Source organism: Lonchura striata, chromosome 1 (genome assembly GCF_046129695.1).
Source record: "Lonchura striata isolate bLonStr1 chromosome 1, bLonStr1.mat, whole genome shotgun sequence".
Taxonomy (NCBI): domain Eukaryota; kingdom Metazoa; phylum Chordata; class Aves; order Passeriformes; family Estrildidae; genus Lonchura; species Lonchura striata.
In genome coordinates this window covers 12,418,008-12,445,638 of record NC_134603.1, presented here as the reverse complement: position 1 = coordinate 12,445,638, position 27,631 = coordinate 12,418,008, and the positions used below count along the sequence as shown (strand labels likewise).

Below are 27,631 nucleotides of genomic sequence, written 5' to 3'. Positions count from 1 at the left end.
ATTCCATTCCATTCCATGCCATTCCATGCCATTCCATTCCATTCCGGGACAGGCTGCCCAGGCAGGTGGTGGAGTCACCGTCCCTGGAGGTGTTTAAAAGAAAAACTGGATGTCATAGTCCGTGCCATGATCTATTTGACACCGTGGCGTTCGGCCACAGGTTGGACTGGATGATCTTGGCGGCCTTTTCCAACTGAACAGATCCTGTGATTTCCTGCCGGGGAATACTCGTTTGTGCCCCTGCATCTGCCCGGGTGTATCCCGAGCGGCACTGGGAGGACACTGCTGTTAAACCGAACCAAGCAGGCGGCAGAGGCACTTCAGGCTTGGCTCTGTCCCCGGATAGTGTCAGCGCTGTCGGGGGTCGCAGGAAGGTGAGCGACCGCCTTCCCGAGGCACCAGCGCCGCGCCCCGAGCGCCGCTCCCGTCCCGGCCGCGCCGAGCGCCGCCCCGCCCGCGGAACTGCGCGCGCGGCGCTTCCGGGGCGGCCCGGCCGCGGCGGGCGGAGGGCAGGGCAGGGCAGGGCGGCGCGGGGCGGCCCCGGCCCGCAGCGGCTCCTTCCCGGGGCTGCGGCTCCTTCCCGGGGCTGCGGCTCCTTCCCGGGGCTGCGGCTCCTTCCCGGGGCTGCGGCTCCTTCCCGGGGCTGCGGCTCCTTCCCGGGGCTGCGGCTCCTTCCCGGCCCGGAGCGCCTCCCGGCGGCCCGGCCCGCGGCCCGGCCTGCTCGCCATGAACATCGACGTGGAGTTCCACATCCGCCACAACTACCCCTGGGCCCGGCTGCCCGCCAGCGTCAGGCAGGTGCGGGCCGGGGCAGCGCCGGGGGACGCGGGGCGCTCGGCCCTGCTGCCCGGGCGGGGCTGTGGGGCTCTCCGCGGGGACGGGGGGTGTGCACGGCCCCGTGTGGGGAGCGGGGGCTCCGAGCCAGTGCGTGCTGTCTGTGGGGAGAAGCGGCTGAGAAAACGGCGTGTGCTGCGTGTGCGAGAAGCGGGGAGCGTGTCTGTGTCTCTGTGTGTGTGTGTCTCTGTGTGTGTGTGTCTCTGTGTGTGTGTCTGTGTGTGTGTGTGTGTGTGTCTCTGTGTGTGTGTCTGTGTGTGTGTCTCTGTGTGTGTGTGTGTGTGTGGCCTCGGGGAGGACGGGGGTGCCGCGGGCTGCCGTGCGGTCCCAGCGGCCCGGGGGAGCTGCGGCTCCTCGCTCAGCCGCTGCGGGTGTCAGCTGAGCCGGGTCCCCTGTGCCGCCCTGAGCCGGGCAGGACAGGAGCCTTCGGAGGCTTTGTGCAGCCCCGTGCTTCGGTCGGCAGAGGATTGTTTGCCGCAAGTGGCTCATGGAAAAGAAAACCTCATGAAATTTTGATTGCCTGGATTTAATGGACCTCTGATAGGAAAGAGGAGGTATTGTTAGGAGTTGAGAGGAGGTTCTTGTTCCAAAGTCTTACACTGCTTTGAAGCAGATGCTGTTAAACAATTCCTGCTCTTGCACAGAACAAGGGTGGAGAGGATGAGTAGTAGCTGCAGGCCACGAGTAATGCGATTTCCTGAGTTTGAGATTCCAGGAGCAGTAAGAAGAGAATAAATTATTTTTCTTTACCTGTCCAGCTGAGTGCCATATTGGCTTTGTGATTCAGGATAGAAAATATGCCAGTATTTACTGCATTATTTACTTTATATAACTTCTGGAATACTGTTTTGTCTACTTTATTGTTAGTATAGTCCTTAATATTTTTGTCCTTTCAGCAAACACTTGGCTCCCTCTTTAGATATTTAATCAATTCCAGACCCTGTCTCTGATATCAGGTGTTGCTTTCCCAATATCTGTTTATGCAGTTTGTGTGCAGTTTTCTTTTTTATCTCATATGTGCAGTCAAGTGCCTTTTTGTCAAAGAATCTCTTTTAATATAAACATCAATGAGGGAATCAAGAGAGGGAAGAGAAAAACCAAACAATCCAGATCACTTGTTGCAGATGGAGAGTCAAAGAGTAATATGGGGGATATTGAGGTGATAGTTTTTGAAATAAGCATCTAAAGCATGAACCAAAGTTCTCTTTTTATCTTCTTTCATGATAGTCAAATAATGTGCTGTGCTTGTTCCTTAATCTTGTGACCTAGGATCACTTGATAGTTTAACTTCCGCAAAGCTGCAACTTGAGCTGTTTCACCTTTTTTTTTTTTTTTTTGTGAAAAAGGTTTCTTAGGTGCAGCAAATAAAGCTTCACATCATGCACCATGCTTGTTTGTGCTACATTAATTCTGGATAATTTGTCAAGGCTAAATGACACCGAATGCTTGGTAAATGTTTGATGCATCATGTCTGATTTGAAAATCAGATGATCCCTTTTTACCAGAGTGGTACTAGGAAAAAAATAACCTAAAAATGATTGCTTAAATATGCATCCTGTGTAGAGACCTATTTAAAGGTATTTTTGAACTCATAGAGAGACTAAAGATACTGTCATGGTGAACTGGGGGACTCCCTGAGCAAAGGCAACCGCCTGTATGTGTTTCCTCATAAGACACTTGGCGGTGGTTTAACTGAAAGGTGGGGGGTTGTGCAAGTCAGCTGAAAGACCTTTATGTTTTCAAGGGTCTTGGAAACTCCCAGAGGGAATATGAGAGGCAAGTTGTACTCTACAGCATCCGCAATCAGCTGCGGTACCGGAATAACTTAGGTGAGTAAAGAAGCAAAGTAACTTCTGAGTCCTGCCCCATTCTTCTGTGTGGAAGATTGTCTCTACTGTAAAACTGCAAGAACAAGTCCAGTTCAAAGGTTGAACTGGTTTTCCTTCCTTGAAAATAAATGCTTCTAAATAATAAAAGCATGAAAAATCCTGACTTTTGAGTCCATTTGACAACTTTTGTAGCAAAGCACTCATGAAGGTTACTGAGTTGGCAGGTAGAACTGAAGCTCCTACTGTAGTTCTGCTACCATTTTCCAAGAAATTAAGATTGGGTTTGGCTAGTTAAGCTGGTCACTAGGTTAGATGTAGACAGTTATCCAGACTTACAGGAGCTTTTGGCTACAACTTGTTTGCAGACTTTCAATTTAGTTCACATTGACTGAATCCATTTTTCTTCCCAAAGCAGATAGTAATTTCAATACTTAAAAGATCATTTTCTACAACCTGCATAAGCGTTCTATCTCAATGGGTCACTTCCTGGTGACCTTTTAGATAAATCTGCTCCTTAAAGTCTCTGAGGCTACTTACATGATGTGTAGAAATCCTTGGATGCTGGATTCCTTGCACCCCTACTTTATTTTGCTTGTAGTTTTCTGTCAATTGCCATTTTGCTATTTTTAACCCTTTGTTATAACACTTTTATACAAAGTTGAACATCATAGAACATTGAAGCTTTTTCTCCCCTTGTAGTTAAGCATGTCAAGAAAGATGAACGTAAATATTATGAAGATCTGTTAAAATACAGTCGAGATCATCTCATGTTGTACCCGTACCATTTGTCTGACATCATGGTAAAAGGTCTGAGGGTAACACCATTTTCCTATTACACAGGGATAATGGAGGTGAGTGCAGAACTGTGGTGGGAGGGTTCTCCATTTGAAGTGTGGGTAATGGCCCAGTAATGCATATGAGGCAGTGTCAGGTAGTTTTTTTGGTTTTGTGTGGACCTGCCAAGAAGTAAAGAAAAAGTAAGGAAAGTTTGTAGAGAGCTGCAAGCAGTGTTTTCTCTTCTGCCCCATTAGCCTTTCAAGAGCTGGACTTTTGTCATATGGAGCTGGGGTGGGACTCATTCTGAGACCAGACTTTCTCTTTTGATGTTTGAGATTTGTGAGTCTTCGCTTAAAACCGTTAAAGAAATACCTAATTTCAACTGTGTTGGAAACTTTTTGAGAAGCCAGAAGCAGATCTGTTTTTATGAGAACAAGGATGGTTCTATTTTCTGTCAGCACTCTGGCAACCTTCTTTTATTTTCGTTGGATATTTGAAGTGCTTTTATTTTATTTTGTATATAGCCATTGCAGACATAATGGATTAGTTGTTTGTTTATTCTGTTATTACTATTAGCAATTCTGTGTGCTGGTTTGTTTTTGTGAAGGGAGATAAACGATTTTGTTTGTTAGTCTTTCAGCCAGCATTTTTCTTTGCAAAGCTTACATTAAACAGAAGTCTCATATTTTATGTATTCAACTTACTGTGTAATTATCAAATAGTTGTTTGATAAGGAAATGGACTTTTATAGATCTGTTTAAATTTAATTTCATTCTCAAAGTAAAAAGGACAAGGCAGAATTTTGGACCTGCTTCTCTGAAACAATTACTTTCTTCTTGCAACTTAAAAAGTTTTACTTTCTTTTTAAGGATATAATGAACAGTGAAAAAAGCTATGATTCTTTACCCAACTTTACTGCTGCTGACTGTAAGTATTACCTAGATGAATTACTGCTTTCAGTGAGTTAGAAATAAGGAGCTTCTGAAAATGGATTTGTGGGCATGTGTTTGCTTCAATATGAGCATGTGAATGAAGGTGCAAAAACATTTAAATAGTGATATTAAGTGTGTGCCCTTCATACAGAGTTCTGTCAGTATGGCAGGACTGGAATTGTCTGGTTAAAATACAGCTAGGCATGGTACAAAACCGTGCCTGTGTCCTTGATTGTCCATTCCTACTTGCCTGCATTTCCTGTTGATGTACATCAGCAAACTGAAGTGCTGATCCTTTCCAAGTATGTTTTTTTTGGCATGTCTTGGGCAGAAAACTTTAGCAGGACACTGGGAGGCTGCTGACACTCTTGTGAATTGGCATCAGTGTGGATTGAGGGATGATGTACCAGAAAAGAGGCAAGAGGATCTGGTATTTTATGACCCTCTGGACATGCCAGATGTTTCTCTTAGACCTGGGTATGGGATGAGGATCTTAGGAAAGCAAAAACTTTGAACCTGGTAGAGGAGAACAGAAGCCTACTCTGAAGTCTTAAAGAGCAAAATGTAAACTGATAGCACAGGGATGTTATTAACCTGCCACTGAAATGTTTTCTATATTTAACACATAATTCCTCACCTTTGGTGTGCATTCATGAAGTTATTTTTAAGGATAGTGTGAAGTCAGGTGAGGAGTAGCCTGCAGCTTTAGTAAATGGTTTGTTTCAGTTTTAGAAGGATATTCTCAGATAACTACTAGTTATCCTCTCTGTAATGTTCACAGCAGAGAAACAGATGAGAAAGAACTTACTCAGCACCATTTTGCTTGTTGAAATCTAGTGTTAGTCAGGAGTTTGAAGAAAGAGAAGGTCTTCCTGTTTTTGTTTAATTTCTGCTGTCCCCCCAACAATTCTGTTACCTTAGCACAGCTGCAGTGATTGCAGTGTTAGTGATTTAAAACTTCCTTAATTACAGTTCTTTTATAAATGCTAGTGTTGAACTAGAAGTTGGAGTTAAAGCTGAGACTGAATATGCCTTAAAACTAATAAATAGTTTTCTACTGTCTGTTTGTGGTTCCTTAATGATTGAAAGCTAAAGATTATGGAATTAAATTTTGATTCAGTTTAACTCAACTATATCTTAATCATATTCCTTAGAAGATTAAGTAGCTTTTCGTGTCTCCAGTTCTTAGAGTTCTAATCCAGTGTGTGGCATGGGCTTTGTTAAGGGAATGAAAAGCTATTACTATTAATCTGAAGTTCTTGATGGGAGTATAGGAGGAAGGAGTTGGATTATCACCTGCCACCCTGTGACTTGAGTGATAGGGTATTTCTTTTTTTTTTTTTTTTTCCCTTGACCTGTACACAGTGAAAGAATGGGGAGGGAATGTGGAATGAATTTAGCTCCTATAACTGTCCTTTTAGTTTGGATAAGAGTAAATAAAAAGGTTATTTAAGAAGAAGGTCTGATTCTTTGAAGAACATTGAATATATTTTCAGCTTAAACATGTCTTAAGATAGATAAAACCTCACTTATTTTTCAGGTCTAAGACTTCTTGGCATAGGAAGAAACCAGTATATTGATCTAATGAACCAATGCAGGTCTTCAAAAGTAAGTTTGTCTTTAATTTCCCTTCCCTTTCCTTTACTCTTCTGTCCCTCTACCCCATATTATTTCATAGGAATTGAAAAATAGAATAATTTTCTGGTCTTGGTCAGTTTAATAGTGTGGCTAATTGAATGTGATGTGGTGTATTGTTAATTTTGTTTTGTCAAATTAACAAAGAGCTTTTTGGGTTATACTTTCCTTATAGTAAAGGAAAAGATATTAATTACTATGTTTTAATTTTTGTTTATCTTACAGTTTTGGAGTTGTATTTTATGGTACCAGATAACTAATGTCTCCTGGCCACTATAAGCAGGGAACAATACTACTGGTTCTGAAAGAATTATTCCATGTTCCTATGTGTGCCACTGAGATCAGTTTATTCTGGAACAGTGATCCATCTAGGTGGCAATTCTTGGAGTTTATTTTTCTCTAAGACAATGTAATAAGTGCACAGACATCCTTGGATGTGAACAGCACACATGGAAAACACTGTGATGGTTGATAGAAGTTGAGCCTTTAGTTTGCAACAGTTCCTTTCTTTCTTTGGGGAACTCGGATGTGCTCTTGCAAGTAGCTTCACAGTCTTTTAACTAGAAGTGAGCTTACCAAAATATGCAGCTGATAGTGAACCAAAAAGTAATGACTGTGCAATGAAAGAGAAGCTATATAACTCTATAAATAAACACTATTCTCCAGTTTTTTCTTTCATGGGTTGACATTCACTGAATTTTGTTAGCACTGCACTTATTGAGAATGCTGTACTTTGTTCCTTAAAGTAAACTAAATATGTTCCTAAAATGTGTTTTTTGAAATCATGGAACTTGTTTAAAATTCCCTATTTCTATACTGTGCTCTCTTACCTGTTCAAATTGGAAGTGTCACAAGTAGTTTCAATTTTTACTTGATCCTATTACAATGGAATAGTGTGGATTTTAATTAGCAACACATACAGTATGGATGAGCTTATGAGAAGATTTAACAATATCAGATGGAAATTTTTTTTTCCTTTCTATTTCCATGTGATCTGAGAGAAGAGAGAAACTTTTGCTAAATGACAACGCTAATAGCATGCATGTCTCCCAGTCTGTTAATATCTTGTACTTAAAAATGGGTGTTCATGCAGATCAGTTTTATAAAGGTAAATGAATGTCTGTGCATGTGAAGTGCTCTTTATTACTATCTCAAATGGACTGTACCACTGCAGAAATTTTTCAGAAGGAAAACTGCCCATGATCTGTTGCCTGTGAAGCCCGTGGAGATAGCTATAGAAGCGTGGTGGGTCGTGCAGGCTGGTTACATCACTGAGGATGACATCAAGGTAGTGTAGGATGGATTGCATCTCTAAATGTGGGTGAATATTGATAGTCCCTGAAATCAGGGGCTTTCTTTCATGTGAAATACACAAAGATTGTTACAAATTTGCAGGAACTCTCTTATGAGTATCTTAGAGATTGTAACTAATGGATTTTTTTTTTTTTTTTGACATGTTCTGCCCTCTCTCCCCTTTGTACTTTCTGCACTATGTACAGTGTAGAGGTGATTTTGCATCCACCAGTCTGTGGTAACTTATGTGCATGACCATATGATTTGTAGGGAACAAACAACAAAATATGTTTTCTTAAATTTCATGTTGAAGCCCTGACAGGTCAGTTTTGACTGTATCTTCAGCTTCACTGTAATTAGTATGGCAGTGGATTTGATACATATTTTCTTTATTTCTGTTCTTTGTGTCTGCTTAGTTATTCATTGTTTGCATGTAAAAAGCTTGTGAGATGACTTACTGTTTCATCCTCATTCTGCTTTCATTTCTCACAGGTGGTTTTTTTTCAGTCATTTGATCTGGATTTATTTTCTTCTCTAGAAGTTTTTATGTTTAGATTAGAACATATTTAAAGCAGTGATGGAATCTCTTTTTTGAAATATCTTAGTCTACTCATATTCGGACATCCCAGCAACCCAGGGTAGTTAATTTGAAGCCAATGACTTTGATGTTGTAATGGGCCTCTTTCTAGCATGATTCAGTTGTGTGGCTGAACACTGTTTGGAAGATTTAAAGAACAAATCTTTTTTACTGTGGAGTTCACTTGCCAAATTCTTGTGCAATTAATTTCCTTTCCAAGAGCATGCATAATTTTGTGTGGGAACAAGCTAAAAAATTAAAGACTTTTAACAGAAACTGCAGTTAATTCTTCAGTGTAAATATTTTGGCTAGGCATGTGGGTTACTTCCTGTACTCTTACATTACTTATGACTGATTTGAGGCTTAAGTGTTTGGGAGTTGAGTGGCATTAAGTTGCATAGACTTATTTCTACTAATTTTTTTTTTTTTTTAACCTAGATTTGTACTACATCAGAGAAGTCTGCTATTGATAAGATAATTGATTCAGGCCCTCAACTTGCTGGTTCCTTAGACTTCAATGTAGTTCACAGTAAGTTTTAATGAACATTTCTGATTTTAGATCTTGCTTAGTAAATTCTCGTTGTGTCTGGGAACTAGGAATAAAGGTGATGTAAGCAGCTGAGGCATAAAGGAGAGTTGGGGGAAAATATTCAAAAGCTTGTACAGACTACAGTCTAGATCTTGTAAATGATTTAATGGTGAACAATTAGCAGCTCTGTTATTGTTTGAGTCAACAAATTCTTTTATTAGAAGCTGACAAGTTTGTGGGGGAAGAGAATGTAGATGAGAAAAAGATAAAGTAAAATTAAAAATATCAGAATTGATAATCCTGAGTAATTAAAGTGCACTCCTTGCTTTCCAAAGGAGAGTTTTTAAGATTTTTGTACTATTTTAATACCATAAAATGGATCTGTCTTGTTTCACAGAAGTCTACAGCTGTTACTGGCTTTCTATTTCAGTCTAACAAGTAATAGGTATAGACAAATCATATTAGGGAGTAAAAATTCACTGATAAAATCCTCCTTGAAAAAGTCTTGTCCATAAGGGCTACAAGCACTCAAACCTGCACACTGCAGTTTTTAATGAGAAATTGAGGGAGAATTCCATTGCCTGTTACTGAGCAGAACAAAGCAATTAAAAAGCGAGGTAGGTAAAATTCATACTCTTGAGGGGATCTGAAACAATAGAAGGCTTAATAAAATGTCAATTCCAAAACCACTTCATATTCTTCCTTTATAAATGGCCTGTTGTTTTTGGAGAGTGTTATAGCTCAGATTTAGTAGGTTTAGAAGGATCTAATGTATGGAAAAAGAATGCACATACAATTAATGTAATTGGACTGTGAGAAAGATGATATTTTCTCAGCACAGAGGACTGCTGAATCCAAACTACAATGCCACAAATACATTTCAGGTGTATAGATAAGGACGGGTCAGTCATAAGAGCTGAATCTAAAGGAGAGGCAGTGTAAGCCACACTCAGCATATTGATGACTTGTAATGTCATCCTGATCCATTAAAATTGGTTTGTTGATACAGATAATTTTGTAAAGCTGTGTATGTTACTGCTGGAGATGGACAGTGAATCAACGTGAATCCAAGTGAGTTGATGGGTTAATGGAGGCATTTTATTTAAGATCTGATTGAGGATGGTAATTTAACTAGATACACTATAGTTGTACAGGCACACATTATAGCTGCACTCTCTGTGTATGTAGAGCTTCCTGACAGTTCCACTTCAGGTGTTCAGTAGCACTTCACCTGAGGGCTCTTGGTCACTTCACTGCCACCGGTGTAGATGCACTGGTCTTGGGTAACACCAAAGAAACCGCTGACATTAAATTTGGCTTATTTATGCTGTGCAGTTCGGCTTTATGCTTTGCCATTAAAGTGTAGCTAATGTTCAGTAAGCATTTAAATAATGCTCTCAGGCACATGGTGTGATTCTTGCGTGTACTGTGCAGGGCCAGGAGTTGGACTCCATGATCATGATGAGTCCTTTTCAACTCAGCACATTCTATAATTCTGTGATAGCTGTTACAAAACTTAGACTCTAAAGATAACCATGCTGTATTTTTTCCCCTTTCTTAATAACTTCTTGCTGGTTTCTCTGCAGAACTCAGTTGAGATGCTTAGTGCTCAAATCAGTTTCAAGCTAGGAAAGTGCAATTTAAATGTTTACTATATTGTTGGCCTTGTTGTATGCAGTGTCTATCTACATCTGTTGCAGCTTTGCTGAGTCTTTGTGTTGAAAGGCATGAGAAGTTCCTTTTGCAGTTGTGTAAAAACACAATGTGTGACATGTAAGGACCACCAGAATTGATGTGTTTTAATTTGTATCCTTGCTACCATGTGTGTGACTTCTGGCCTGAGCAGCCAAACAAAGCCAGCATCCTCAGCTGGTAAAGCCAGTTGAAGATAAAAATCCCACTTCTCGACAGTACAGTGATGATGTTGAAAACTAAGTTAGCATTTAGGCAGAGATTTGCTCATGTTTTTTAAATTGAGCTACTTTAATCTTTGGTCATTTTGCTGTGCTGTCCTGGAAGTACTTGCAGAGTTCCAAGTGTGCTGCGTCAGTCTGCAAGTGAGAAACTCTGGTTTAGGGTAATAGGTGGTATTAGGGTATTAGGACACCTGGTTGGTATTAGGTGTGGGTTATTGATCTGTCCATTGCAAAGAAATATTCTACTGGGGAGGCTATTAGGAAAGACTACTTCAAAATTAATTTGCTGGTGGGGAAGTCTGCTTTATATCTTCAGTATTTTGAAAAATGCTATTTTTCTTTTTTTCTAAAATGTTGTTCTTTTATTTAAAAAGGTTTGTATAACAAAGGATTTATTTACCTTGATGTACCAATATCTGATGACAGTTGTATTGCAGGTAAGTAAATATTTCATGTTATTATACCTGTGTTTTCTCAGTTTCCTTTAAATTGTCCTGTAATTATCTGTCTTGGAAACTGCTTGTCTGCAGCTGCATCTGTGTGCCCAAACAAAACATTTGAGCTATGAAACTCTCTACTGACTAAATGTTTTCAATCCAATTAAAACATTGTTTTTATAGTATATAGGATTTATTTCAACTTGTCTTAGGTTGTATTGAATGCACATTTAGGTACAATGAGAGTCTTTTATGGGAGTCATGGCATGAATTAATAAGTACCCTCCTGTAAGTTTGTAATGAAAAGGAATAGAGAACTGTAGTTACTTTACCAAACATACCTAGGTTTTTGACTGCTCTCCAGACAGATGTAAGATTTACAAGTTCTATTCTTCATGAGTATTGTCACCTCAATTAGTCACAGACTGTGCCTGGGGACTGTGTAGGAGCTTAGACTAGCACAGCATGTGAGCTGCCCTTTGAGCAGCTTCTTATGCTGTGAGAGGTCTCAAGGGTTTCTGAATTCACTATAATCTGCAAAGGCATAAGTTGTTTGGAACTTGGTTACGCAAAAGTACCTGGCATTGCTGTATAGAGATCATTTAAGTGAAAGTCCTCTAAATAGAAGAGACTTATTGCTTAGATAATTGCTCTGAAGTCTCAGTTCTAGAGTATGAGGGTGGTGTGGTTTTTTTATGTCCTGCTCCAATCACAGTCATGATTTAATCTCCATCCACGTTACAGAATCATTTTATGGGCTGGACACTGGAAATTATCTGTAGTTGATGAGCTGGGAAGTGCAAGGCTGTGATGGAAGGTAGCATGGCTTTAGTTTCTATAAGAAAACATCTTGACAGCATTACTTTCTTAGGGAGTGGGGGAATTTTAAATGCCTCATATGCTATCTTCAGCTTTTTATTCTTTGTGCCTGGGAAAGTCTCAAAATTGCAGGTACCATGAAAACGAAAGTGTAAACTAATTTTTCTGTTTTAGTACAGTTTCAGTTCAATAAATTAAGTTACCAAATTGTGATTTTGAAAGTAAATCTTGTTTCAGTGCCACCACTTGAAGGTTTTGTGATGAACAGAGTGCAAGGTGATTACTTTGAAACACTACTGTACAAGATATTTGTTTCAATAGATGAACATACTAATGTGGCAGAGGTAAGTAAAATTTGACCTGTGTCTGAGAGACAGGAATACTTGAAAATGGACCAAAGCACACTGTTAAAACTGGCTGATATACAGTGGTTTTTTTTACACATACTGCCAGGCTTAAGATGCAACCTGTAGCTTCTATAGTGCTTCAGTCTTGAAGGAGTATCTTCAGTTCAGTGAAACAATTACTTTAGATGAGATGGATTTATACAGAGTTGATTGAAGTAGGCTTTTATATGAGTCAGAACTGAAACAAAGTCTGTTTTTTCTTATGTGAGAAAAGTTCAAGTAATTTTTTTCTTTGGCAGTGAAAGCACACAGGGTGTTGGCTTAAAATAGGAATGTTGGTTTTGCATAAGCATAGTTTGAGTATGAGAAATATGTTTTCATAAGGTCTTCTCAAAACTTACTGAATACGTATCTGAAAAATACCCATTGAGTATATCCAGGATTGTTTTTACTCATTGCATGTCTTCTGACATACATGGCTAACCTAAAATTATATATACAAGGTTAGCCTAGAAATTACAAAGTGGAAGATAGCCTCATATTTGTTCTGCATGCTTTCAAGTGGGACAGTTATGAAGCTTCATGCTCTTTTTTTCTTCATCTTTGATGCAGATAAAATTGTTTCAACCAGTACAGGCTGGGTTTAGAAATAAGACCAATAAAAAGATGCCAAATCCCACATATAGTGATTACCTGCCCTGTTAATACTGTTTTGCTGACTTGTCTTCTTGTCTGTTTTTATTTTTAAGCTGGCAAACGTGTTAGAGATTGACTTATCTTTAGTAAAGGTATGTGAGCACAATGCATTAATTTAACCATATACAGAAATTTCACTTTCTTGCAAGCTTGGTTTCACAGAGCAGTTCCTTACTCTGTGTGTGTGTTCTGCAGAATGCTGTGTCCATGTATTGTCGGTTAGGCTTTGCTCATAAAAAAGGCCAAGTAATAAACCTGGATAATCTTCATCCATCATGGAAGAATGTTCCTTCAGTAAACAGACTGAAGTAAGTGTCTTTACTCTGGCTTATTTTTCTCACTGAAGGGAAAACTTAGAACATCTATTTTTAAAGGTATTGGTTGCTTTCTTTGACTTCTGCAATAACAAATCTCGCTTGGCTTTCTAATGCGTATAATGGCAAGAATATGTGATCTTCATGTCAATCTGAGGATGAGGAATGGTAATTCAGCATGTAAATTCACAGTACTTCATTTGGTGCTGTTACTTAGCGGTGGCTTTTTTACTTTTAGGTATGTAGTTGCTCACATTTCCAGTAGATGAATGTGTATTTGTTTTAGACTCCTGGGGCCAGAAATAACAGCTGTCAGTGTGCTGTTACAGAGGCTGTGGCTCTTGGCACTGCTGACAGTGAATATGCACATAGAGATTGCTTGCTGTTAAGACCCACTGCAGTTCTGTCAGTGGTATTCTCACATAAGTGTGCACCTGTATCACTTCCCAGGAAAGTGCTGTTAATACCAGTCAACAGAGTCCTCCAAGTTGAAATGCCAAGTTGCATTAATTAAGAAGTGTTAGATGCTTTCAGCTCAGTATCTGCTAAGCCATTTAAAATTACTGCTGTGCCTGTTTTCCTTAATGCTTTTTCAGACTGTGAGAACAAAGTGGGTTAGATTTTTTTCTATTGGATTCTTCAGTGATGATGGTTTGATTTTTTTAAGCTCTTTTCACAGTCTGATATTTCCAGCCCTGCAAATAAGCCTTTCTGCTGAAGCTAAAGCAGGACCCTGAGGGATACTAAACTTCACTGATTTAGGGCTTGGACATCTTGAAAAGCATGTGTTGGATAGGCCTATGCATGGACTACTTAGCACTGGAAGGCAGAGATACTTCTCTGGTGCTACAGTGAACAATAGATGTGGATTTTAATTCACATTAATAGGAGTACTTTGGATCCTCAAAAGATGCTGCTTTCATGGGACAGTGGGGAAAACAGAAGTCCTGTACAGGAAGCTGGGTCATCAGCCACAGATACAGATACCAACAGTCAAGATGATCCAGGTTAGCCCTACAGTAAATTTTAATACATTAGGATCAATTATTTTTTTATTTACAGAGTGGCATAGGCTCTAAAGAGGTCTAGAAACAAGTGAAACACAGATTATGTGGATAATTTTGTCATATGGACTACTCAGCGGGGGAGGTGGTGTCTATGTCTTGTTTTGAGTCTTCAGCTAAATAACTTCTTTCTGAAGATGAAACTGATCTGTATTGTGGATATAAACTTGACACAAACATACCAACTAATCAGTAGTTTAGTAGTAGTAAGGGAATTTTGTTTTACTTGGTATAGTGATAACTAACTTTTTCCTTTGTTATTACATTTGATTAAACGTAATGGTGTTTTTAAATAAGACAAATGTGATCATCTGCTTCCTTTTTTTTTCTATTAGCTGAAACAGCCAGTGTGAGCAGCCTGAACCTGTCCAGTGGACACACAAAGCGCATTGCCTTCCTGTTTGATTCTACTCTCACTGCCTTTTTAATGATGGGAAATCTTTCACCAGTATGTCCAAATTGTTTGATGTTTTATGCCAAGAATAAATATGTAAAGTTTTAAATTACTTTGACATCAATATAATACAGCTTTATTTAAAAAAGAAATACTAAAAAAAAAATCTTCTGTATTATTTGTTAAGTAGTAGTTTTGCTTAACAGAGCTTCTACTTGCCCATTCTGTTCTCAAAGAAGACAGTTTTGTTTTGTTGTTTCAGAACTTAAAAAGTCATGCGGTCACAATGTTTGAAGTTGGGAAACTATCAGATGAGAGTCTTGACAGCTTCTTGGTGGAGCTGGAAAAGGTAAATTGTTACATGTTTGACAAAATGCTTTTTCAGCACTTGAAGTGTTAAAGGGCCCAACTTTACCTTCTAAAGATGATAATTCTAGAAAAACAACTGTAGAATCATGTAGGAGAAGTGCTGTTAATTGCTGTATCATTTCATACTAGTCAGGATGACTGGACACTTCTATCCTTTTACCTCAAGAGTGAGTCATGGTTCTGAGCTATAGATACTGTCTTTGTGTACTTTTTGACCATTCCACTAGCATGGCCGAGACCTGCTTTTCATTCAATAGTTGCTGTAAATCACCTTTCCATATAATCTGCAGGGTTATTACTCAGTTACAAAGCTTTAGAATGCTAATTTGTTCATCTTTTCTTTGATGTAATTGATACTAATGTAAACAACCTGCCAGGTGTATGCATTTATTTTGTTTCTTGTTTAGGTTCAAAGCACAGGGGAGGGGGAAGCACAGCGATACTTTGATCACGCCCTTACGCTGAGAAACACGATACTGTTTCTGCGGCACAATAAAGACCTGGGGGCGCAAGCTGTGCAGCCTGATCAACCAAATAATGGTACTGTGAGCATGTCTGGAAATCCTGCTAAGTTGGTTTACTTATCTGCCATGAACTCAGCTTTCTGCCCTTGCTGCTCTTGTAGCAGTCAGTATCCTACTTGTTTGAAAATATTTTGAAATATTGTTAATCATCTTTTAAGCCTGTGTTAATGGGTTTGGTTGTTGAATGACAGATTTGGTTGCCAAGGTTTGCACTGAAGATCCAGAGCAACAGATTAAAGTGTAATAAAGGCAAGACAAGCTGAACTTGAGAAAGAGATTGTTTAAAATCACATGCTTCTGAAAGCCATATAGAAGAGTCAGCTGTTCTGTCAAATAAACATTTTTCAAGCCATGTAAAGGAATGTATTCTTCTAATGGGAACAATTTTTTAGGTTTTTCTTTTAAAATTTAGTTAATTTTCTCAGTATCTCTGTGTTTATTTCCTGTGTTCAGTTAGTTGGTGAGGAACTAGTTCGGTGTCAGACAACCCTGTATGCCTAGAATTGCTAAAATTTTGTACAGTTTTATTAAAATTCATCCAAAGTGTTTAAAACTTCATTGTGGAAAATACATATTCATGGATTAGTAGAGAATGGAAAATCTGAAATGATAGTTTGTGTTTGCATGTTGCATTTTAAATAATTTAAGAATCTTGTGTTTTGAACATAGGGTTCCCCTTGGACCTGTTACGATGTGAGAGTTTGCTTGGTTTGGATCCAGCTACCTGCAGCAGGGTTCTCAACAAAAATTACACTCTGCTGGTTTCCATGGCACCACTTACCAATGAAATTCGACCTATTAGCAGCTGTACACCACAGGTGAAAAAATTTGTTAGATGTGACAAAATAATTAACATGTAGAATATTACTGTAATTAATATAATAAAAAATGTTGAGGAGAAATGAATATTTAGTGAATTAACTCTTTAGCTTATTAACAGTTTTTTTAATTCAAGTTAGAGTCAGTGACGGATATTTTGTTCTTGAATTTATATTAATAGAAAATACTGTCAGCTTGCTGTGAGGACTTTTGTGTCACTGGACTAAGTACCTAGAATATAGTTAGTGTAGAGTAATGCATTTTATTTCAGTGCTCAAAAACTGGATTTATATTTCTTTTAAACTGTTTCTTCTTGAATGATGGTTGCAATCTGAAGTTATTTGTAATTTCTTGAATAATCTCTCTTCAGCATATTGGGCCTGCAATACCAGAAGTCAGTTCAGTTTGGTTCAAATTGTATATATACCATATAACTGGACAAGGACCACCCTCCCTGTTGCTCTCTAAAGGAACACGTCTTCGAAAACTCCCTGATGTTTTTCAGGTAGTCTGTGTGTGTGGATTTATTCTCCCTTCTTTCTCCAAGTGTTTCAAAGATATGCTGTATGCTAGTTTGAGATAACAGTTGAAGTTAGAGGTACAATTCTTTGTAGATGATGCTCCTTTTCTAGAAGCAAGTTTTGTGCAACATTTTGATTTTTCTTTTAAAGTTCTGATAAAGGAGTGCTACTTATATCTCTCCCTTTGTCAGAATGATACTCCAGTATATTTAATGCCACCCCTTTCAAGTTAAGTGTAAAATGTGGTACTGCAGTTTTAATAATTGAGGTTTGTTAGCCTGTCCACAGACAGTGTTAGAAAAATATAGAAGAGCTGTGTGGAAAGATAGATACCTAGTATATTGTGCTTTTTTCTAGCATCGTGCAAGAAACATCACTTCTACATACAATTCTGCCTGGTTTAGAAGATGGCCAACATGATCACTTCCAGTTTGTCCAGATCTGTGCTAGAGACTTTGGAGTTATTTGCTGTAATTCTCCCTACAATTTAAATGACAGAATACTTCAATAAAGGTTGCATTAGGTTGGAAAAAATGGTATTTGTGGCCCTGTAGCCTGACTTGTAGCAGTGTCTGCAAGCAGGGAGAAGCAGCACATTATGTAGTACTTCCTTGTGAGAGCTTTCCACTCTCCTGCATGTTCTGGTCTGGAACTCCCTGGCTGCATGTTATTTTCTGTGCACAGAGATTGTGACTGAATTGATGACTCTGCACTGATGAGATGATTTCCTCAATTCCTTCCAGCCTGGAATCCACCTAACCTTTTATTATCCATACAGTGCTTTGGCAAGGAGTCCAACAAAACAGCACAGGTGATCAGGTTCTGCCTGAAAGATTTCAGATGCTGCCTTCTCCCATTCTGTCTCTGAGATACTAATAAAGACAAATGTACCTCAGAGAAGCACTGCTGGATATTCTGTATACTAGACAAATGTTGGTGGAAGTGGCCATGACAGCTTCTAAACTTGCCTGAACCAAAACCTCTTTGCATCTATTGACTTTGATTTGAAATACTGTGGGCATTTAGCAGTGTTTGGGTCTTGCTGCCCACAATGGAATTTTAAAATAGTATTGTTCAATTTTATAATTGTAGAGAGGCCTCTAAAGTTTTTGTCTCATTTTTTTCATCTTGTAGATACGTGAGGAACTAAATATTGTAGAAAAGTTTGGAGACATTCAGAGAGGGAGTGTATTCTTTGGTGTACCTATATCAGCAGTTGTCTCTAGCACTAGAACTTGTAGATTCCATTCCTCAAACCTTTCATGTATCCCTTCCCTTTATGATTTCAAAAATTTTGTAGATACCTGTATTTCTAAGATTTACTGTAAGATCACACAGGATTAAGTGAATCAAGTCTTCTAGAGCAGAAGGTATTTTGTAAGGCCGTTGGTAATGACCTTGATTCAAACCCTAGTTTGTCATTCATTTAAACCACCTGTACATGTATGGATTGTGCATTTTTGTTAGTAAAGAAGCATTCAGTGTGGTAGCCTGGGAAAACTTCAAAATACTGCATGAATCTCAGTGTGCTGACAGGACACACAGATTTTCTTGAACTAAATGATCTCCCAGTCTGGATATTTTATCCTCTTTGGGAATATGAGTGCTTTTCTCCTGCTGCTCCTGTTCTGTAACATCACTTTCTTAGGGAACTGTCAAGATATTTCTAGAAATCCTATGGAGATGCAGTGGAATTCAGTCTTGAAAACTGAGAAACTAGGAAACATTTAGTGGTTTTGTTTTCTTGTTCCCCACCCTGCCCTTGATAGATATTTTAGGGATTGATTTATCTTTGTTCTTTGCTGATAGTGTTAGTTTATCCAGCTTATATTTTGCTTTTAAATGTGTGTAGGATTATATTAATCTCCTGTTTGCTGGCCACATACCTTTACAGGATTTGGTGACAGATACTCGTGTCCATAATAGAATCTTTGAGGTCAGCAAACCTCAGTATCTCAAAGGTCTTTACCAAGAATTAGGAATATGAGTGGTCCATGGTTACAAGTATAGCACTGTAGAGCTGTAGTTACCTATAATAACCTACTAGTTGTAACAATATGCTAATGCTTAGCTCTAATATTTCACTTTATGTGCTTAGATAATTCATTACTACTACTCACACTCTGAATTTCTCTCTTCCAGGGTTATGATCGCTTACTAATTACGTCTTGGGGTCATGACCCAGGAGTAGTTCCTACTTCAAATGTGCTCACAATGTTGAATGATGCTTTAACTCATTCTGCTGTTCTAATTCAGGTACAGAGGGCTCTGTATAAATTATGAAAACCTGCATAATTTTTTGAGTTAACCTGTTCTGTGGTAGAGGATGTTAACAATGTAGAAAAGTTACACTTTTCAAGAGCTGAAAAATACGTTTAACTTTTGTAGGCAGCGCTGCTGTGATTCAGTGGTGGTTAAGACACGGGTTTTGAACTGAATTCACACTATGTATTTGTATTACTGGCAAGCATAACGAGTTTTGGTAGCTAAAGTAGGGGAGATAGTAAACTGGGATGAAAGTGAAGGGTCCACAAGGGTTTTAGATAGCCATAACTGGTATATTGAACTGTTATTTAAGAAATACAGCTTTTCAGACTGCTTGGTATATAGCTCTTACAGTAGAATATGAACAAAACATGCTGTTTATCACAAACAGCAGAATGAGTTGGGGTTTTCTATTTGGAAGAATTAAAATTATTTCTTCATCAATATCTTTGGTATAGCTGAGCTCTTAGAATTAATAATATAAATAAATAGATATTTTAATATTGTAACAAACATAAAATTACACATTCTCTAAGGCCAGCTTGTAAGCAGCCTGTGACTGCTGAAAAATGTTCTGTATGCAGGGATGGGAAGTCCCTTTTGTTCCAGAAGTACTCAGCCCTTAGAAAATACTTTTATAGCCAGTAATTGGAGATAAAAAATATTCCTCTTCAGTGAAACTTAACCTCACTGTGTTTACCACATGCATTTTAAGAGCAAAGGTGGGGTACTTAAATTATTCCAGCTGAGCAAGATGTTTAATGCTTAAATACCTCCATTAGTTTGTTTGATCAGCTTGGATGCTACTCCTTAAAAGGGAGCACAGGTAGGACTGAGCTAAGGTGATGGGTATTTTTTCTGATCTTTATTTAATTTCTTGATGTTCAGGGTCATGGCATGCATGGAATGGGAGAAACAATGCATATACCTTTCCCATTTGATGAAGCTGAGCAACAGGGAGGTAATGGATCATCTTCCAAGTAACTTCTACATTACATTACACATCTGTTGCATGTCACCTTGTGCAGTAAGGTTGCAATAATCCTTTTCAAACAAATTTCATCTTATGAGTTATATGAGAAAATGGAAAGTTTTAAATGGTTGACAAGTCTGTTCTGAGCTTAACGATATCACCTTACCCTTTCTATCTTCTCTGACCTAATTAGAATGTATTTTCTGGCCTCTCTTATCTCCTAACACAGATGTAAAAAATTATTAACTAGCATATTTATTAGCTGCATAAATAATTCTTCAATATAGTATATTGTGCATTTCTTAACTGTAAGACAGGTGGGACCAAAACTGAACAAACATACCTTGATTATTAGTGCCAGAAACCTACCATGGAGGTTTTTTCCTCAGGAAAACTTTGCTAGCAAAATCTATTCCTTCAAAGTCTGCCTAGCTCAGCTGATTTTGAAAGGCAGGAGTTTACAAGTTCTCAATACTCCTTGGTGAAAAGGACAGAAACTTTCCATAGTTGAAGCTATAACCTCTCCAAGTGAGAGCAGTCATAAAAGTATGAATTTCCAGGTAGAAAATCTAATATTATTTAGGCTACCACTTAGTTTTATTTCTACTTGGCCCAGACTTATTCTAACTTCCTAATTTTGTTTTTACTAGGTTCAAACTTTGTTACTGTTATACTTGCTGTCTCTGGTATGTCTGGTTTTTCATCTAGTATCAAGTTGGAAGAAACCCTGAAGTTAGAATCTCTCAAATTCTGACATGAACAACTCTATGTTGAAATTTGTTGTTGTTAGCTCTAATGCTGTATTCTAATTCTTCAGAATTTCAGATATGTGAAGCATGTATCTTGAATTGCATCTGCTATAAAAGATTCTGATACTGAAAGAGCTGGACATGTGATTCCTAGCTAAACCTTGTGTTTTTGCTGTCTGAATGTGTCTGTGTAGGAGAGAGATTGTTCATATTTTTTTTCTCCTTGGCTCTCTTACTATACTATAAAATACTACTTCATGCTTGATGTTATCCCATATCTAACAATGTGATCACTAAGTTGTAGCATTACAAGTAGGAAAAATCCAAATAAAAAACTTTGCCTTGGCCTAGAGAGGAACCCACATGGTTATGGGGAGGCTTTTAAAATACACTGGAATATGTTTTGCTTCCTCCTTAGACTTCTCTCGTGTGAACATGGGCATTCATACAGCTTTAAAAATACTGAGAAACAAAGTGGACTTGCAGCATTTTTGTGGCTATGTCACAATGTTGAATCCTTCAAGTCAACATGCTAGCAGAAAGCTGAGCGATGCTTCTGATGGAAGAGGTTGGTTACCAATAATTCTTTATTTGTGTCCCCTTAATTTCACATACAGTCAGTTGAGCAAAGGATTAAATTCTTTGATTTGTAACTCTACAAAATGCTATCCAACTCATATAGGAACTATTTTTGAGTGTAAATCTATTGGCAGTATGCTTACTTGCTAATTTTTCTTTGAGACAGGCTCAGAAATACCAAATACAGATTGAAAAATGACTGAACTATAACTGTTAATAAAGGGAAGAAATATTCTTTTAAATATAAAAATTTAATTGTGACATTTTTATATGCCAGGGCTTAATCTTTCATAAGTGCTGAAGATCCCTAAATAATTCTTCAGTCCCAAAATGAGTCTGGCCCTATGTTTCTCCCTATCCCTTCTTCTAGTTTTCTAGATTTAAAGTTCTTGGGTAAAGGTAACTAAACTATTCATGTGCATGTTTATGTAAGAATTACTTTGCCTTTAGGAGAGACTGAACTGGCATCAGGATCTGATGTAAATGGGAGCACAGAATCATTTGAGATGGTAATAGAAGAACCCTCAATGGATTCTGCAGTCAAGCAAAGCCTTGAAGGTAAAAACATGACAAATGGCTTGTATTAAACATTACCTTGTTTTTTAAGAATCTGAATTGTTTGATTATTCTCTGGGAGAAGTCCAATGTGAAATTCCTTTTCAGATTCTCTTAAATAATTGAGCAGTTCAGTAAATAAGCTGTCTTTAAAAAGCATGAGCTGTTTAGTCGACCCAAACCTAAAATCTTTGACCTCAGAATGATCTTTCTTGCTTTCTTTTTCTTACCCATTGCTTATCTCTTGTTCTTTCTGTAGTACCCACAACTGAACTGGAATGGGTTCCCCTGGAATTATGCTTTGGCATTCCACTTTTCAGTTCTGAGTTGAATCAGAAAGTCTGCAGAAAAATTGCAACTCATGGATTATGTAGAAAAGAAAGGTAAACTAATTTATTGGTTGCAGGTTTAACAGATGGTGTGTCTGGAGCTTCTGCAAAAAGAGAACCTACAGCTCAATGACTATAGACTAGAACTGAGTTATGTTTATAGAGTAGCTAATTCTGATGTGTAAGGGAGTTGTTTTTTGACTCATAGATGTGTGACACTAGTCCTCAGTTGTGGTAAGATTAAGATTAGGCTTTTTTTATAGTTTCTGTAAAGCAAAAATTAATTATTTGTTGTAAACTGTCTATAAGCAGATCAGGAAAAGAGTAAATTGGGGTGCCTTCCTACTTGTTTTCCTTTTCTGGCCTAGCAAAGGCGTTTTTTCTTCCTCCTAACTGTTGTAGAGTGGGAGAGGAAAGCTTCCTGGTAATGCTTTGATGTAAAATGCATTTAGCTCTTATGGGAATTTTCTTTACTGTTGGTATCATACTTGATAAGTTGAGTCATGGCTTATGATCCAGCTATATAATGCTTTTTACTGCAGCTTTTCTTTATGAAAGATTATTCTTTCAACAATGGGATTTTGAGGTTTGTTTCTTTTGTTTTGTGGGAGAATTGGTGGGGCTTTTTGTGGCTTATTTTTTTGTGGCGTTTTTTTCCCCCTAAGGCATGGTTCTGGAAATCAAATATAAGGATGCTTGAAAATAAGGCTTAAGGCTCTTATAGTAGTTGACTTGCTTTTAATCAGTGTGTCACTAATAAACTTCTAAAAAGTTGTGTTACCAGACTGTCCTAGATAAGAATGAGTCTAGTATATTATTTATTCTACATAAAATAATATTTTTCAATTGCAGTAGTTTCATTTTATTCAGTGTAAATGGTGTGGAAAATAGCTTTTACCTGACTAGACTCAAAAGCAGATGAGTCAAGCACCTCTTCAATGATGACAGTATTATCAAGCTTTATGTGTGAAAGCTTTTGTCACATGATTAGGTACTACTGGAGTTATTTGTGAGCAGGTTAGTATAAGGTTACTTTACTGGTAAAATTGGTGTACCTTGACCATAGCTTCTTTTGTTTTTTACAGCCTTCAAAAACTCCTACATTCCAGTAGAAAACTGTCTCTTCAGGTCCTTAATTTTGTTCATTCATTCCAGGTAAGGAGCAATAAACCAGATGCTAATTGTTCTTTTATCATCCTTTTCTGCCCTCTTACTTGCCCTTCTTGGGTGTATGAAAACATACATGGTTTGCTTTATTTGCCTTTTCTTTAAATGGTAAATGTATTAAGCACTCAAGAACTATTTGAAGGACAAAGGAAATACTTCCATATCCCTTTTTTAGCCTCATTTAATACTTGACTCACCTCTGTGGCTGCTTCTGCTGCGTAATTATTTCATTGTTTTTTATGGAACTTGCTCAGCAAAGTTGTTCTTCACTCTTCCTACTGTAACAGAGCCTACTCTGCTGGTTATGTGATGGGTGCTTGGATATGTTGGTGAGAATTACTGCAAACCAGGGAGATGCTAAATTTATCTGCCTCTAAAATCAGTGTTTCATTAGAAAAAAAAAAAAAATTAATATGGATTTCATGCCAGTTACTTCTGTGCTTGTCCTAAGATCCTCTAGACCTTAGTGTTCAATGAGTGTAAATATGTGAAACTACCTAATCTGGAAGGTTTTTTAGGAGCCTAGGTAGGAAGTAGGGCTCTTGTGTAGTAAGCAAAGAGGAATTTCAGGTCTGCAGCCTGCTCTAATTTTGCATGGAAGCAAGCCATGTGTAACATGGAATCTGCTTAGGTGCTCTGCCTTATGATACTTTTCTCTAAAACTCTGTTTTCAGTAAGATGATGAATTTGCAGGTTACTTAACCAGGTAGTGTTATGGATGGTGTCATCCTGAAACTGTCTCCTGATGAGAATGTTGGAGATTCCCAGTAGATTTGAAGCCCTGAAACCAGCTGTCAGTGTCAAGTGACTCCTGTCCTAATGTGTTAGATGTTATCTCTGAGATACACTTTTCTAGATGATATCCACAAAAAGGAAAAAAAAGGTACTGTTCTGAGTTTTAAGATGAGAAAACCAAACTTCTGGGAAATAATACTCCTCAGCATATGGTCAAATAATTCCAAATGTGTGTATCCATCTTAGCATGGTCCAAGATAAATAGTCTGATAGATGTCCTGAAGATTTGAGAGCTTTCCATTCATTTTTTCTAGGTCTTCAGTTTTAAGCTCCCTGAAGGTTTCTTGGAAACCAAATTATGGATACAAAGATGAGGCTGAGGCATCTGTATACTTACTTAATCGTGTTTGTTTTGTTTTTACTTCCATAATTATTTGGGATGCACTAGATTATACTAATTTCAGAAACTCAAAGTGTATTTGCAGATTAGATTAACCTGTCATATTCTTTAAGACACAGTTTTCTTTGTTTTGCTTTTAGGAAGGTATTTCAACGCTGGATCAGCTCCATGATGCTGGTTCTTCAAGTTCACTTCTGCAGCCAATTTCTGCAGACATGGGTGTTCCTCTTCCAGCCAAGAATCTCATGTTCAAGGAAGGTGTATTATCTGAATGGAATGGATGGGCCCCTTCCTCAGTTTTTTTCAACCACACCTAGGGAACAGGTCAAATAGAGATTCTTGTGCATTGATCACTAAATGCCTTTCTTCTATTATGGTTAATTCCTAGTGCCAACCACTAAGAAGTGTATGCTGCTGCTGCAGCATAACCAATGTAAAAATAGTGTTACAAAATGTGTTGTGTTGCAGTATTGGGGAAGTACTTAAACTGTCTAGAACTTGTTACTCATTACTGCATATCTTGCTGCAAGAGAGCTTTTTAGCTGTCAGCACTATTTTTATCTTGAGACAATCTTTCTTTTATAACTAAACATGCCCTTTCTAGGCTTTCTGATGATTGTTAAATTTCTATGCTGTCACCACAAAATTGCAATAGTAGTTTTCTATGTTCGTTACTCAGACATAAATTCTGTTTAGTTTTGTACTGTATTACTGAAATTTTTTCTGTATAAAAGTAAGGGATTTGGCTCTTCCTCTGAAAGCTCAGTGATACCAACTGATTAAATAAAAGTATCATGATGATATGGGGCATTAAGGACTGTTGAATTCTGTAGTTCAGCTTAACAGTGGAGCCTTGACAAATCGGTACAATGGAAGGAGGAGGCTGAATTAGTGCAGATTCAATGTCCTGCTGATGACCTAAGGCCACTTTGAAGATGAGTGGTGCACTTCCATCTCTGTCAGGATTTGGTGGAGGTATGGAGTTGTGGAAGGTCTGAGGTGGTTATCTCTGTTGCAGAGTTCTTAATGATAATGGATTAATCAGTTTTCCTCTTGGTATGAAACCAGGAGTGTCTGAAATTTGATCCCACTGGGAGACTTTGACTGTAATTTGAAGCTGGTGATGGTTCCTGTGGGAAATTCCTGTTGTCATAAAATGAGTTTAAGGTAGATAACTAGTTCTGTCCTGTTGATTAACGTTTGAAAGAACAGAGCTCTTGTTTTTTCACATCAGTTGTTAGCAAAGGAAGATAACAGCAGAGGATGTGAAGACGGAAAATTCAGTGAATCTGTGTTCTTTGAACTATTAGCTGATGATCATGAAAAATATTAACAGTAAGCTTTTTCATCTAAAATCATGTTCTGGCTCTATTTGTAGGGGATGACTTTATGTAGCATGACTTTACTTTGTTTATATTAGGTATTAACAACTTTTTACCAGCTTAAAAAAGTTTGTTCTGTTTAGCACACAAGGAGGATGAGCAAGGTAGTTTAAGACTTTTCTGCTAGCTCCCTTCTTTACTAGAACTGCCTTGTTTTAAATGGCCAAAACTAAAAATGAGACTTAATCATCCTGTCATTACTACCCTGCAATACACAGTGGGTCAATGATCTGTGGCACAGATGGTGCTGAACAGCTGCAAGGAGAAAAATGGCAACATTTGGGTTTGTATCCTGTTTTGCATTAAAAAAGCATGTCAGAAGCTTGAAGAGGACAAATGTACCAATTTATCGGATAATGCAGTGACTTAATTTAAAACTGTGAAAATCCCATTCTTTTTCACTGGCTTTATGTACATTCCTGCAGTGTAAGCATAGGACTTGTACTCTAAGAAACTGGAAGTTTGTAATGCTTCAGTTTGCTCAGTGCTGCTTTGTTACATCAGTTTTGTTCTGGAATTTTACCAGCAACAGCTGAACTTAGCATTCTGCATATATCACAGTTACATCACCCATATAAAGCTGGTAATTTACACTACTGTGATTTTTTGTACTGGACATACATACTCTCTATAGCGGTTTTTAAGTTGCCTTATTTCCTCCAAAGTAAATTGAAGAGGAATTGGATGTCAGTCTGCTATAAATGGCTGAGAAACCTTTACTGTGAGATCTGTTACATGGAGATGAAGCCAATACCTGGCACTGTAGAGGAATTAAACAGTAGCGACGGCTTACACTTCCAGGGCTATAGATGTTACTTTAAGTGCTACTGTGAGCTGCAGTAGGTGAGCTAGTTTGCTGTATTGTATTAAATTTTGCTATGCACTATCCATGCTAGTATGTAAAGTGATGATAGTGCAAGTTGTATGAAAGTTTGAAAATAGATGAAAACTTACTGTTCTCACTGCATATTCTTCAGTGTTGCTAAGTGAAGGATATTATCTTTTATTACTAGGTTGTCTAAAGTAAAGTTTCTCAACAAAAGTAGTCTGCTCCTCAGAGTTGGTTAATACCTATAAATCTTACAGTTAATGGTGAGAATTCCAGATGTGTTGCAGTTTTTTAGAACTCAAGCCACTCTTATTTAGGGGCTTCAACACTAGTTTAGGAGCTTAAATATTCAAATCTGCATATCTGAAGTTTACTGAATAAATTGTAACCAAAGAAGTCTGTTGAAATTCCTGAAATTCTATTACAGCACTAGTGATTGGGATGGTCAAGAGGCTTCAAACTATGTGACATTTGTTTTAAATATGATGTTAAAACCCAACAGGTCTCAAAGATCTTCATACCAAAAGAATCTATTTTATATTGTATTGCAAATAAAGACAAATTAAATAAATTTCTTTTCTTCAGGTAGTTTTATTGACCAGGGTGAAAAATCACATGCATTACACACTGTAAAGCTGTTTTAAGTTTCTGTTTCAGCAAGATTTTTAGCTTGAAGAAAACAGCTTGTCTTTGTGCTCTGGCACAACCCAAGTAGTATTGAAGCTAGATGGATATACCTGAAGATTCAGGAACCAGCTAAGATGTGTGTTACGTTTGTTTTCAGGTTTTTTTGATCATGATTTATTGCACTTTTTTCCTTCATTATTCTCAAAGTTGCCCTTACTTTCTTGTTCAGTGTTTCAAATGGTTTGTATTTTGGAAGTTTTTAGTACAGCTGTAACTGAATACAGTTGTGCTCTTCTAGTGTGACATTGTTAATATTATACATTGAATTGTACAAAGTCTGCGTTCAATTAAATTATTGACACATGTAACAAATGTTTACAAATAAACTGTGGTGTAGGTCAAACCATGTGCAGAA

The 27,631-nt window shown here is 37.9% G+C and overlaps 1 protein-coding gene across 1 annotated transcript; it reads left to right on the top strand.

Moving 5' to 3' along the window:
- The first annotated feature begins 648 nt into the window (after positions 1–648).
- Positions 649–27,631, top strand: FAM91A1 (family with sequence similarity 91 member A1). The gene is made up of 24 exons (XM_021546407.2): positions 649–798; positions 2,579–2,663; positions 3,363–3,514; positions 4,310–4,367; positions 5,913–5,980; positions 7,182–7,295; positions 8,316–8,406; positions 10,697–10,759; positions 11,816–11,922; positions 12,675–12,713; positions 12,817–12,929; positions 13,824–13,942; positions 14,335–14,447; positions 14,656–14,742; positions 15,170–15,302; positions 15,956–16,104; positions 16,476–16,610; positions 18,769–18,882; positions 19,780–19,852; positions 21,032–21,181; positions 21,643–21,750; positions 22,007–22,130; positions 23,162–23,231; positions 24,519–27,631. Exons 1-24 carry the CDS (start codon positions 727–729, stop codon positions 24,693–24,695), a joined length of 2,514 nt encoding a protein of 837 aa, XP_021402082.2. The 5' UTR covers positions 649–726; the 3' UTR covers positions 24,696–27,631.

What these genes read in the sequence shown, in the direction of transcription:
- FAM91A1 (XM_021546407.2), top strand. Translation starts at nt 727, where the DNA reads ATGAACATCGACGTGGAGTTCCACATCCGCCACAACTACCCCTGGGCC. An exon ending in AACATACTAATGTGGCAGAG is followed by an intron (nt 11,923 to 12,674) that starts GTAAGTAAAATT and finishes TTTATTTTTAAG; the next exon opens with CTGGCAAACGTGTTAGAGAT. An exon ending in TTGACTTATCTTTAGTAAAG is followed by an intron (nt 12,714 to 12,816) that starts GTATGTGAGCAC and finishes TGTGTTCTGCAG; the next exon opens with AATGCTGTGTCCATGTATTG.